General features: G+C 44.0%; 1 protein-coding gene across 10 annotated transcripts in view; it reads left to right on the top strand.

Moving 5' to 3' along the window:
* mtss1lb (MTSS I-BAR domain containing 2b) overlaps positions 1 to 14,367 on the top strand; it is a 139,372-nt gene that overhangs the window by 105,278 nt on the left and 19,727 nt on the right. For all 10 annotated transcript variants that reach the window (XM_059651580.1, XM_048547090.2, XM_048547089.2 and 7 more), the window contains exons 7-9: positions 3,759 to 3,916; positions 5,964 to 6,071; positions 13,178 to 13,275. In XM_059651580.1, the coding sequence (XP_059507563.1) occupies positions 3,759 to 3,916; positions 5,964 to 6,071; positions 13,178 to 13,275 (364 nt within the window). The remainder of the gene's footprint in view (positions 1 to 3,758; positions 3,917 to 5,963; positions 6,072 to 13,177; positions 13,276 to 14,367) is intronic.

Raw genomic sequence — 14,367 nt, 5'->3', positions numbered from 1 at the left:
AAGCTTCAAGTGATTACCTCTCGGTCTCTTGGAGTGAGACCGCGTGTGTGGGAGCAAAGTTGAAATTGGGTTGGCAATATTTGATGGAACAGTATGAAGGGAGTTTTATTGTGTATGTCCCTGTGCTGGGTGTGTTCGATGTGTCTAAACCTGAGCTGTCCCTGACCTGGGAATATTACTCTGTATCTAAAGTCATGCTACATCTGCCCTGATCATATAGTTCACCGCCGCCACTTTCTTGCAGAATTTCCATACCGTTTAATTCCTAAGATTTATCTTTCGCCCGATAGATTCAATCCCTGAATCCTCTAGGGGAGAAAATTCCCACAATTCATAACCAAACGAGTGAAGAAATTTCTCACCTTTGCCCTAGAAGTATGCTAATGACCCCCGATTCTTAAAACCTCCAACCAGGGAGAACATCTTCCAGAGATAATGGGAACTGCAGATGCTGGAGATTCCAAGATAATAAAATGTGAGGCTGGATGAACACAGCAGGCCAAGCAATGTGCTCCTGAGATGCTGCTTGGCCTGCTGTGTTCATCCAGCCTCACATTTTATTATCTTGGAACATCTTCCAGTACGTTTAAGAAACGGACACAATTCAGTACGATTACTTTGCATTCTTCTGAACTGTCAGATATATAGGCATTGGGAATGGTGCTTAAAAATTTCATAAGTGGAGGAGGATCTTTCTCTGACTTGAACTCCAGCACTTGCTTCCAACATTGACTGTTCAACGCATCTTTCTTCTGCATGTGGACTGCTGTCACCTGGGGCCTGTAGTGGCTGATGAGTGTCGGGGAGGGGGATGGAGGGAAGAGGCGAGCACAAAGGGGAGTGGGGCGAAGGAGGGCTATGCAGGGAGGTGAAGGGAGTGGGGACTGTCTGTCTTGCTGGTGTCTTAAATCAAGCTGTTGCATGACTATCCCGTGGAATGCCTCGTGGTCGATGAAATCTGTGTTGGTGAGCAACGCCTGGTCTTGTGCTTGTCTCGGTGTTTTAATTTGTTTTCAAGACTCGGTTGTCTGGAGGGTGTCGGGTGAAATTGTCTTTCAAATTGGAACCTGCACATTAATTCTCCTGTTTAAGCTCCGCTAGAGGAACATGAGCTGCTCTGAGTTTTTGAACCACGATTTTAGCGGCATGGCATCAGTGGGACCAGGGAGCACACAGACCTCCACCACTTCCACTGCCCCCTGCTGGAAGGTGTCAGTTTGATGGTGTCAGTCCTGACTTTTGTTGCGATGCCATCTCCAGCTGACTAGCTCCTTGGTTTTTGAAACTGAAGCCCACTACAGCCTCAGTAGAGGAGGAGGGATAGGGTAGGATGTGTAGAGAAAGAGGCAGTAAGCCCTATAGGAAAAGGTTTAGGACCTGGGTTCAATTCCACCCTCGAGCGACTGTCTGTGTGGGGTTTGCACATTCTCCAGTTGCTCCCGTTTCCTCCCACAGTCCAAAGGTGTGCAGGCTAGGTGGATTGGCCGTAGGGAATTGCACGTGCTGTCAAGGATGTGTAGATTAAATGGGTTATAGTGGGCTGGGCCTGCGTGGGATGCTCTGAGGATTGGTATGGACTTGTTGGGCCAAAGCGCCTATTTCCACACTGTAGGGATTCTATGATCTGTTAACATATAAGGGGGGAAAAATGAACTGAATTCCAGCAATAAAAGGTGTCCTTGAGGAGTGCCCTTCACCATCTGAATGTGTCCCAGAGCACTTATTCAGAGGTCAAGGCTGCAAAGCCTTCCCAAGGGGTTGGTAAGTATTAGTTAATCCACACTTTGAGCCACTCTTTCAAGTTGCAATGAAGCATTTAAAAATTATTTTTTCATTGAATGAGAGTGTTGCCATTGTTCCTAATCCCTAATTGCCCTTTGAATCGAGTGGCGACTTGAGGGCAGTTGAGGGTCTATCCCATTCCTGTGGGTCTGGAGTCACCTGTAGACCCAGACCAGGTAAGTATGGCAGAGTTCCTTCCCTAGAGGACGTTAGTGAACCAAACGTGTTTTACAATAATGGATGAGTTTCATAGTTGTCATTTTAACGAGGTTAATGACTATCAGTGAGTTAATGATAATACACCACTACAGAGATTTTTTTGGCTTCAGATTTGTTAGATAATTTGGTTTCCATCGGGATTTGAACCTTTGTCTTCAGAACATTAATCTGAGCCTCTGGATGGATGACTAGTCCAGTGACATTTCACCTCCCCTGCCCCCAGAAACCTCGGCATTTTGACTTGCTTCACAGTCTGTAGCAGTCCTTACAATGACCAGGCGGTGGCGCTGCCGATACATCACTCAAAATCCTCAATTCAAAAACCCTGAATTCAAATTATAACAACTGCATTTATCTGTAAAAGGTTGAAAATATAACAGTCATTAAATATTTGTTTCCGAGATAGCTCTGAATTGCTAATACACTAAGTGTTCTTCCTTTTCACTCACCTGCTCCATTTCTAATTCCGTGTGATCATATTCCACATTTTTCCACATCCAGTTCTCTCTTCACTCTCTTTCCCCTCAAGTCCTGGAACATTCTGTTATTTCCCAAATCTATCCCAATCTTGCTTACAACACCATGTCTGAATTCCTACAACTGGGCTTCCACAGTTCAGAAATGAGTCTTATCGAGATCATAAATGGTATCCTGCATGATTGCCTGTGTGGGCCAGCGAGTAAAGAGTTGATGTGTGAACCAGATTGGGAACGAGTTAGGATCCAGGCAGCTCGAATTTCAGATTTATAGATTTACAATGCCCGGTTTACAGAGGATACAATGTGGGAAAGCAGCCAGGCTTATGTCGGAACAGTTGAGTCTTGGATTAAATCCAAGGCATAATAGAAGCTTTCAGCGGCAGATGAGTTGGTACAGGGAAGGAGATGGGTGAGTTGCAGAAGTGGGAATAGGCATTCCTGGCAATGGCGTCCACTTGTGATCGGAAATTTCTGAGAACCAGACTGGACAACCTTGGTTGGAAACAGACTGGCTTAATCTCAGGCTGTTGCCCATGGAGAGGGATGGAGTTGGTAACTAAAGAGTGTACTCTCAGTAAAGGTTCACTTCCTGGTTAAGGTTTTGTGTGATTTCCCTTCCTCTACCTGAAAGCACAGGCTCTGTGCCAAACCTTAAGCCTCCGTCAGTCTGGTTTAACTGGTTGCCTCTGTTTATTTTTTCAGCCCTTTGCTTTAAGGAACCATCCGCACTCTACCTGTCATTTTCAGATGTTTGCCCCACAGGGAATGTAACTCAGACGTGAGGTTGTTTATCTTCCCAAATTTCCCTCGAGTGTTCCAAAATTAAAGATTTGTAACTTTAATCGGACAACATGAAAGAAGGGACAATTTGGGCATTTTCATCTGACACAATAAATACACAGGACTGAAGATTTCTTGGGAAATACAGGGTCCCTGGTATGCACTGACTCTACTATATCATACAGCTGTTTCTTGTGTGCACTGGATTGTGGGTATTATAGCCACCATTAACCATTTGATGCCTTAGAATGGGAGTATAGGAGATGGGTGGGCCTATGGTGAATTAAACCCCTTTCCTCAATATGATACCTCCCCCACCTCAAATACTGCGCAATCTCCATTGAAACTGCTGTGAGGTAGTATTGCAGATTCCTGTAAGGAGTTAACACTCTAGAAACTGCCCTTTGTTTAACTAGGGCTTGCATATACCACAGGAAGTTGTTGTTCCTCTCGATTTGTCTGCGGTGGAATTATCATTCTTCTATGTTCCTGATCCAGGTAAAGGTGACCTGAGGCCACAGGTGGAGAACGCAGTTCAGGATGTGAATGACATGTACCTGTTACTGGAGGAGACTGAGAAGCAGGCCGTGCGGAAAGCCCTGATTGAGGAGCGAGGCCGATTCTGCACTTTCATCACCTTCTTACAGCCTGTGGTGGTAAGGAGCAGCCAGGGTCCTGTTCAGCATTGGCAAAGATGATTGAAAAAAACCATTGAACAGGAAATGTCACTCTGAACCATGCACTTTTGCTGTTTTGGGGCACAGTGCCAGCCAGGTAAATACCTAGGCAGACTGAGAAGATGGTCTCTCGTCCTTGCATCTGCGGCTAGCCATGAAAGGATAGCCAAGAACCAAGCTTGAGTCTTAATGCAGCCAAGAGTGAGTGAGCCTGTCGATGTGGCACAGAGCCAGCCAGGAAAAACGAATGGGAAGGTTTTACATTTGAGATCAGGATTAAAGAATTTGGTGGTAGGCTGTCTCCTCAGGTCTGGGTGTAAAAATAGAAAACTTTAACCTACTGAACGGGACAAAATGGGAGTTGTTTGGTACCTGGGCCATGACTGCCCTGTCCATGGGTGAAATGAGGACTGGATTCAATTCCCAACAGTAACATTCCCCGCCCAAAAAATTCATGGAAATTTCTTCATCTTTAATCTGGAGATGCGGCTTCATTCATTCTAACCTGCCGCTGACTCTCTAATCTCTCACATTGTAGATTATTGCAAATGTCTTGCATTAATCAGAATTGTATTCACCCCATTCAGACGACACGTTGGCAAATAGTAAATATGTCACTGCCAAACCTCTAGAACACCCTCCCTAACAGCATTGTGGGGGTGTCTGTAGCACATGGATTGCAGCAACTCAAGAAGGCAGCTCGCTACCAACTTCTCGAGGGCAACTAGGGATCGGTAACTAATTCTGGCCAAGCCATCAAGGTTTACATCACACCCAAACAAATAAAGAAATACTCTCAAAAAGGTGGGCTTTGAAGGAATAAATGCAACTTTGTATTAAGAGAGTGAAAGTGCTTCTTTAAATTTATTAATGGGATGTGCGCGTCGCTGGCCGGGCAACAATTATTGCCCATCGCTAATTGCTAAGCGGGCAGTTATGAGTCAGGCACATTGCCGTAGGTCTGGAGTCACATGTAGGCTTGACTGGGTAAGAATGGCAGCCTTCCTCACCCCAAAGGACAGTAATGAACCAGAGGGTTTTTCACTACAGTCGACAACAGTATTGTGGCCATCATTAGACTCCTAATTCCAAATTTCTTTTTTATTATTGAATTTGAACCAGTCTGTAGAAACCTTACCTGGGTTTCTAGATTGATTGTCTAGCGATAACCATTAGGCCATCACCTCACTTTGCTGGATATCACTTTTCTCGAAATAAAAATTCAAAGGTCTATCAAACAGGCTGCAGCTTGTACAGAGTCAGCGTTAATCTCCACCCCCAGCTGTTACAGCTATCAGTCAAGGTTCAAATGAACCAACATTCAATGTATATTGATGGAAAACAAGCCTAATGAAATATTATCATTCACTGCCACCCCCCCGCCCTTTAATTAGACCCCAGTCTGTAACTCACTCCCAGGTATCCATTTTATATATATGTACATGTTTTAACAACTACCTGACCCCCTCGATTAGATTTCAGTGTGTAACTCACTCCTGCGTATCCATCAGTTTATATATAAGCCACCTGTAAATGCATTCGTGGGTATCCATTATTCTATATATAAACTGTCTGAACCCCTCCATTAGATTCCAGTCTATAACTCTCTCCCAGGTATCCATTATTCTATATATGAGCCATCTGAACCCCCTGATTGGATTCCAGTCTGTAACACCTTCCTGGGTATCCATTATTCTATGTATAAGCCATCTGAACCCCTCAATTAGATTCCAATTCAAAGTGGAGATCTATACACTGGAGGGCAAGTGATTAAATCAGTCTGATCTCCCTCTCTTGCTCACTGTTCAGGGGCACTGGGATGGACAGTGGGAGTATGTAGGTAAATGTGGGCCGGTTTGTTGATAGCCATGATACCCCCAGCTTTGTTCTTTATTGTGAAGTATCTCCCTTTGAAATACTGCTCATTTCTGTAGTAGGTAACTGTTTGTGTCACTATCACTGGAGGGCCTAGGCACGGAGAAAGGATGGCTAAGCAAGTGATTTACCAGGTTCTGTGTTTCTTTAGGACGGAGAGATTGCAATGCTGGGGGAGATCACTCACCTACAGGCGATTGTAGATGATCTTATTGTTCAGACTGCGGAACCTCACAAGCTGCCTCCAACCAGTGAGCAGGTGGGGAGACGCCATCAACAATGCTCTCAGTTCTCTGTTATTAACTTGCCTGTGTGCGCGTGTGTTAAATAGGTGGGTATGAATTTGAGTGGAGAGTATGCAATAAGTTTGCAGGCTCAGCCAGCAGCAACTAGCCATGGACTCGGAGCACAAAGCTGACTCACGTTTGAAACTGTGGGCAGAGGTTCTGTTGGGTCACGTTCATGTGTAAGCCCCAGCCTGGAGGACTGACAGTCTAGACTACACCCTAGGATAGTGTAATGTCCCATTAACATAAAAACAAGGAGCCCAAGTAGACCATCCAATCCCATGAGCCTGCCTCACGTCGAGTGAGATCAGGGCTGATCTGATTGTAAAACCAATTTCACATTGCTGCTCCTATAGTTAACCCCGCACCCCCTTTTATAGCAAGAATCTATCCATTTCTACCCTAAAAATATTCAAAGACACTGCTTCCATTGTCTTTTGAGGAAGAAGGTTCTGAAGCCGCTCAATCCACTAAAAGAATTCCTCTGAACTGCCTCGAACACATCTATATCCTTTCTGAAATAAAGTGACCAGTACTAAATTACTTCAATAATGTGCTCTTACCAGTGTCCTATATAACTAAGGTATAACCTCCCCATTTTGGATTCAGAACCCCCTCACAGTAAATTGTAACATTCTGTTAGCTTTCCCAATTACTTTCTGTACCTACATGTTAACCTTTTATTATTCGTGTGCAGAGGCATCTAGATCCTGCTGCATCTCAGAGCTCTGCGATCTCTCAATGTTGAGAAAATTCTGTCAAAATTAACAGGTTCACATTTTCCCACATTATTTGGCATTTGCCAGATCGTTGCCCGCTCACAGAGCTGATCTTTTTATAAACTCCTTGCGTCATCTTCACTACTTACGTTCCGATCTACTATTGTCTCATTAACTAATTCGACAACTGCACCTTTTAATTATTCATCCAAGTGATTTGAGTTGTAAACAACTGAGGTCCCAGCACCAATTCCTGTGGCACACGGCTTGGTACATCTTGCCAACCTGAAAAAGACCGATCTATGCCTCCTGACTGCTTCCTGTTACCCAGCCAACCTTTTATTCATGCCAATATGCTACTCCTCATACCATATGCTTTGATGTGGCATTTTATCAAATGCCCCTTGGAAAAGTTAAGTATATCACGTCAACTGGTTCCGCTTTATCCACAAAACAAGTTACTTCTTCTAAAGGATTTTAATAGTCATTAAACATGATTTCTCTTTCACAAAACCATATGGACTGATTAGCTTGAACTCATCAAAATGCCCTGCTCTGATTTATTTAGTTGTGACAGACGTTAAGCTAATTGGCTGGTAGTTTTCTGCTTTCTCTCTCCCTCCCTTTTGGAATAAAGAAGTTACATTCAAATCTCAAACCTTCCCCAAATCTAGGTAGCTTTGTAAAATTCATAACTTTCTAGCTAATTCCTTTAAGGCTGTAGGATAAAGTCCATCAAAACCCAGTAATTTGTCAGCCCGCAGCACCAGCAATGTACTCAGGACCACTTCTAGGTGGGACTGTAATTTTCCTGAGTTCCTCCCTCCCTTCCATTATTGACTTTCTATGCTTCTGGGAAAGTTTAATGAGATAATGTAGAGAGTGTTCTACTACAGGGGCAACAGTACTGTCCACTCCACTAAAAAAAGCAGTTAGTCTGTAGACTCAGAATGCAGCTGCAGCCATTATTGAAGTAATTTTATTTATATCTTTACGACAGAATGAGCAGCTGTGAGGGCTCTATGCTACACTCTCTCCCCCACATGATAGATAACTTTGGCATTAAAATGTAAAATGGTATATGTTTGCTGTAATCACAACCAAAACACATATAATCAATACTTCAAGTCAATCATGTTTAAAAATAAAAGTTCCTTAACACCCACTTGCTCAACAGCAAATACCAGTGGCTCTCGCTCTCTTTTCCCCTTCCCCCTCCCCCTCCCCCTCCCTGTATTTCCTTGAGCTTGACTCTGGTCCCTCAACATCCCTGACTGCCTCAAATGGGAACTCTGACTTTGAATATCAACTCATTTTAACAATTGGTTCTGTGACATTGATTTATCTTAACTGAAGGTCCTGACTGATTTTCATGTGTAAAACAAGCAAATCTTAAACTTATTTGTGACTTTTTCTCTCTTTGGACTAGCACTTGGGAATGTAAGAAGAATTTAGGCTGTGAGAAGTTTTCTTTGCCAGATTTCCGCTCTCAAAAAAGTGATCCACACGACGCTGACCAAGTTTTTCTTTTCCCAACCTTGACTAGATATGAAACAGCCCAGGCCTCCTTGCAACAACTCCATTCACTTAGTACTTCCCAACACCTCAGTGCCTTTTCACTCTGACCAGTTCTGAACTTAAGTTAAATACCCCATGCAGCAAGGCTCTCCTCCTCTTTGTTATGATTCTCACTTACTTGGTTATTAATGTTGGGTTTAAACAACTTAAACTTTATTTTCAGGGCTTGTTTAAATGTTAACTTGTAAAGTGAGCAATTTGCTGTAGGCTGTGATGTTATTGATGTGATAAAAGTATGATGAAAAGCATATTGGCATCATTTTTCAAACGCTGGATTTCAAAATAGAGGCAGGCATTCGTGGTTACTTTGATAGCGGGTTTCCTTTTGCAAACAAAAAAAAACCAAGGTCAGAGAGTCCTTCCAGAATAGTGACCAAATACAGACTTTGTCAGAATGCAGGTGACAGGAACCCTGTGGTGTTAATGGGAAGATGTTTATACTGTTGGGTTTGCAGCAGGTAGAGTAAACAGGTAAGGCTTTGTTTTCAGAGTATAACAATCTAGGAATGAGCACTTGTCTTAAAAAAAAGTTCAGCCCAAGAGATACCAGAATTGAGTTGAGAAACGAGTCCAATCTCCCGGCTAGGAAGAGGATTCGGGGCTGTTCAGAGAAAATGTTACCTCAGCAGAAGGTAACACTAGTTGGTAAAACTTCTAAACCAGGAGGTCTTGGTTCAAAATCTATTGATATGAACTTTTCATAAATATTAGAACCTAAATAAGTAAGCCTAAGTAAGCTGTGCACAGTCAGGAATGTTGCGATTGGGTAGAGCACTTGTGGATTGGGAGGCAGGAAATTAGAATTTGGTGCTTGTAAAATGGTAGGGCGTGGTGGGGAGGAACATTGCATGGTCCCTTTAAAAGATGATGTGCTTTTTCTGTGCTTAGAAATTTAAATGGTTGCCTGTGAGCGGCACTTTCAAAGTTTGCAAGTATACAGAAAGCAATCAAATTAAAATATTTGTATTAAAAGGCCATACAGTTAGCAGGCCAAGCAGCAGGTTTTACCAAGACACCAAGTTTTTCAATTTTGTCAATCAATTTGAACCAGGCATTTAGATCCCAAAAACCAATTAAATTTAAATCTGTTGGTTTTGACAATCTAGGTGGCCTGGAAAAAATCAGGTTGGTAGTGGAGCTAAAGGAAGGGAATTCATGGAATGTCTACAAGATTTTCTTTTTGGCATCTCGTGGAACAGGCAACATTGGATTTGGTGATGTGTAATGAGGCAGACTTGATTAAGGAGCTGATGGTGAAGGAGGCACTGCCCCCTAGGGGACAGTGACCATAATATGATAGAATTCACCCTGTAGTTTGTGAGAGGAAGAGGCTGGAATCAGAAGTAATGGTCTTACAATTGAGTAAGATGTGAGGGAGGAGCTGGCCTGAGGTGATTGGAAGGGGATCCTAACAGGGAAAAAATTGGGAGTTTCTGTGGTTAAGTTGGGAGGCATAGTAGAGACCCATCCCAAGCAACAATAAACAAACCAAGGCAGGATGAGACAATCAATGCTAACAAGCAAGCCAGGGACAGCATAAAAGCAAAAGGAAAAACAGTGTGGTAAAGATCAGAAGGAAGCCAGAGAACTGGTCAGTCTTTAAAAACCAGCAGAGAACAATAGCAATAAGGGGAGAGGTGATGAAATATTAGGTTACGCTAGCCAGTCTTAGAAATGAAGATTGCAAGAGATTTTTTGAATATATGAAAGGTAAGAGAGAGGCAAGAGTGGACATTGGAAGAATGGAAAAATGAGGCTGCAGAAGAAGTAATGGGGAGCAAAAAAAAACAACAGAAGAACTGAATAAACCCTTTGTATCAGTCTTCAATGGTGGGAGACACCAGCAGCATACCAGAGCTTCACACGCACATATCGTGGTCATCACTGAGAAAATGTTGGTGTAAGCTGAAAGATCTGAAGTTAGCAAAATCACCTGAACTGGATGGACTACACCCCAGGGTTCTAAAGGAGGTAGCTGAGAAGATTGTAGAGGCATTGGTGGTGAGCTTTCAGGAAGCAGTGGAGTGAGGGAGGGTCTCAGAGAACTGGAAAATGGTGAATGGAACACCCCTGTTTAAGAAGGCAGGGAGGGAGGAAGAAGACAGGAAACTGTGGGCCAGTTAGCCTGACCTCAGTTGTTGGTAAGATTTTAAATGAGATTGTGGAGTCCATGATAAAATAGGGCTGAGTCTGCACATCTTTGTCAAGGGGAGGCCAGGCCTGACAAATCTGTTGGAATTCTTTGGAAGCAAAAAACAAATTAGACAAAGGAGAGCCAGTGGACATGATCTGTTTGGATTTCAGAAGGACTTTGTCAAGATGCCATACAGGAGGGAGCAAAATAAGAAAAGACCCCATGGTATTAGGGGCAAGGTGCTGGCACGTGTAGAGGATTGGCTGACTGGCAGAATGCAGACAGCAGGGATAAAGGGGTCTTCTAGCAGAGTTCTGCAGGGGTCCAAGTTGGGGCCACAACTATTTGATCTGCACAAAGGAACTGAGAGCACTGTTGCTAAGTTTGCAGATCACACAAAGATAGGTGGAGGGGCAGGTAGTGTTGAAGAAGCAGGGAGGCTACAGAAGGACTTGGACTAGGAGAATGGACAAAGAAGTGGCGGATGGAGTACAATGTGGATAAGTGTGAAGTTATGCACTTCAGTAGGAAGAAGAGGTGCAGACTAATTTCTCAGTGGGGAAAAGTTTCGGAAATCTCTAGCATAAAGGGACTTCGGAATTCTAATTCAGGATTCTCTTGAGGTTAACATGCAGGTTCAGCTGGCGGTTAGGAAGGAAACGTTAATGTTAGCATTCATTTCAAGAAGGCTGGAATCCAAGAGCATAGACATACTGCTGAGGCTGCATTAGGTTCTGGTTAGACCATGTTTGGAATAATGTGAACAGTTTTGAGCCCCTTTTCGAAGGAAGGACGTACTGGCATTGGAGGGGGTCAAGAGAAAGTTTACAAGTATGATCCTGGGGATGAAGAGCTTGTCATATAAGGAACGATTGAAGACTCTGAGTCCTTACTCGATGGTGTTTAGAAAGATATGGGGCGGGATTCAGTTGAAACCTAGAAAATCCTGGGAGGCCTTAATAGAGTGGACACAGGGACTATGTTTCCATTAGCAGTGAGTCTAGAACCAAAGAGCACAGCCTCAGAGTGAAGGGAGGACCCTTTAGAACACAGATGAGAAGAAATTTCTTTCGACTAAGGATGGTGAATCTGTGGAACACATTGCCACCAAAGGCCAAGTTATTGGGTGCACTTAAGGCAGAGGAAGGTCCTTGATTAGGAAAGCAAGAAGGCAGGAGAACAGGATTTAGAAATGTAGTCAGCCATGATCGAATGGCAGTGCACGCTAGACGGGCCGAATGTCCTAATTCTGCTCCTATATCTCATGGTGTAAATGTCTTCAGTTCTACTAATCTGCAGATTTGGAAATGACTCATCAGATTGCATTTACAGTCTTTGGCAAAGGAACTGTAAAAGGTCAGTCAAATGCTACCTAAAGAGCACCAACAAATAATTTCTTAGACTTGTGTCTCTGCAAATAGGTACCATCAAGAAACGAGTTTAAACCCCGTTTTGCAGTGTTGCGAATTCATTCTGTTTTCTACATTTAGCTTGTTATTAAAAGATTCCTTCTTTTGTGGAATAAATAGGACTTGTTATTCAAATTCCGCAGCTTTCTGGTTAGCCGCAGTTAACCATCATGTCAACTAACAAAGCAAACATATGACCTATCAAGCCGGGTTTTACTCTAGGGTCTGGCTTTTCAGTCGTGCCATCAGCAGGAATCAAGACAACTGAATTCTACAGTTTGTATGAATTTGATACATGGAAATTACTACCTTGTCAGTTGTGTAAAGACCTCATAATATGCGCTTCTTTCTGGAGCTCTGTTCAGAGCTGGGTGATGTGAAAGTATTAGAGTGAGTTTTACTCCATTCGTCTTCAGAAATATTTCAGACTCTTCTGACAGAGGCTGTAGGCTATTATCTGACACTGACATCTCTTGCGCTGATACAAATACAAGCCAACTTCTGAAAATTTTCATGGTCTCGCCTCTTGTAGACTCAGCAGTTATCCATTTACCACAGCTGTCAATCGAAACAAGGTCATCTTCACCTTTCATTTGAAATAACTTGTCTCGTACTTGGTCTCAAAATGCTGGTTCAGAACTTCGTAATGCTATTCACACCAAGTTGCCACTAAATAGCTGAGTGGTTGGGGCGCAAAGCTGTCAAAAATATAATCAGTGATTTTGACATGTTAAAACTACTCGAGAGTTATCAGTCTAAATTAAACACTGAGTGAAAGAAGGAGATATAAGACCAGCTAACCAAAAGCTTGGTCAGGGAGGTAGGTTGATCATCTTAAAGGAAGACAGAGAGATAGGGAATTAGGAGGGGGATTCCTGAGTTTAGAGCCTCGGCAGTTAAAGGTACAGCCAACAATAATGGAATGTTTAAATTTGGGGAGCGCCCTGGGCGAAGGGATAGTCTGAAGGTGTACCCTTGCATAGAGGTTTGCGTAGTTATAGCTAGCAGTTTGCATTCAGGGAGATCTGCAGGGATGTGGAAGGTTCCTATGAATGTACAACCCTTTTTAAAAAAATATGATAGTTTTTTTTCATATGATAAAGCTTTCAAAGAGATGTTCTCATTTGTTTTTGTAGTGAACTGTTTTCAAAGAGTAGAATGAAAGCTGCATTCTTCATTAGGGCTTTGAGTCCTCTACCACAGCTGTAACCCTCACCATTTCTGTGCTTCTGATGTAGGTGATTAAGGATCTGAAGGGATCTGACTATAGCTGGTCCTATCAGACTCCTCCATCTTCACCCAGCAGCTCCAGTTCCCGAAAATCCAGCATGTGCAGGTATGTATGATTGGACAGGCCAATTGAGACCTCATCGCCGTCCACATCCACTGCCCTGTGGTGGGAATATTTCTGACTGTCCTCCATATTTGAAAGGAATTTGTAATTCCTTGCAGAGCAGTTCGGGGAAGGATCACTCAGCTCATTTCTGGGAAGCATGGGGTATCTTTTAAAGAAAGCTCATCTCATAAAGAAACATGTGAGGCTGGATGAACACAGCAGGCCAAGCAGCATCTCAGGAGCACAAAAGCTGACGTTTCGGGCCTAGACCCTTCATCAGAGAGGGGGATGGGGGGAGGGAACTGGAATAAATAGGGAGAGAGGGGGAGGCGGACCGAAGATGGAGAGTAAAGAAGATAGGTGGAGAGGGTGTAGGTGGGGAGGTAGGGAGGGGATAGGTCAGTCCAGGGAAGACGGACAGGTCAAGGAGGTGGGATGAGGTTAGTAGGTAGCTGGGGGTGCGGCTTGGGGTGGGAGGAAGGGATGGGTGAGAGGAAGAACCGGTTAGGGAGGCAGAGACAGGTTGGACTGGTTTTGGGATGCAGTGGGTGGGGGGGAAGAGCTGGGCTGGTTGTGTGGTGCAGTGGGGGGAGGGGATGCACTGGGCTGGTTTAGGGATGCAGTAGGGGAAGGGGAGATTTTGAAACTGGTGAAGTCCACATTGATACCATATGGCTGCAGGGTTCCCAGGCGGAATATGAGTTGCTGTTCCTGCAACCTTCGGGTGGCATCATTGTGGCAGTGCAGGAGGCCCATGATGGACATGTCATCAAGAGAATGGGAGGGGGAGTGGAAATGGTTTGCGACTGGGAGGTGCAGTTGTTTGTTGCGAACTGAGCGGAGGTGTTCTGCAAAGCGGTCCCCAAGCCTCCGCTTGGTTTCCCCAATGTAGAGGAAGCCGCACCGGGTACAGTGGATGCAGTATACCACATTGGCAGATGTGCAGGTGAATCTCTGCTTAATGTGGAATGTCATCTTGGGGCCTGGGATGGGGGTGAGGGAGGAGGTGTGGGGACAAGTGTAGCATTTCCTGCGGTTGCAGGGGAAGGTGCCGGGTGTGGTGGGGTTGGAGGGCAGTGTGGAGCGCACAAG

Source organism: Stegostoma tigrinum, chromosome 16 (assembly GCF_030684315.1).
Source record: "Stegostoma tigrinum isolate sSteTig4 chromosome 16, sSteTig4.hap1, whole genome shotgun sequence".
Taxonomy (NCBI): Eukaryota; Metazoa; Chordata; class Chondrichthyes; order Orectolobiformes; family Stegostomatidae; genus Stegostoma; species Stegostoma tigrinum.
The sequence above is the reverse complement of the archived record's forward strand: the minus strand, read 5'-3'. Positions and strand labels throughout refer to the sequence as shown.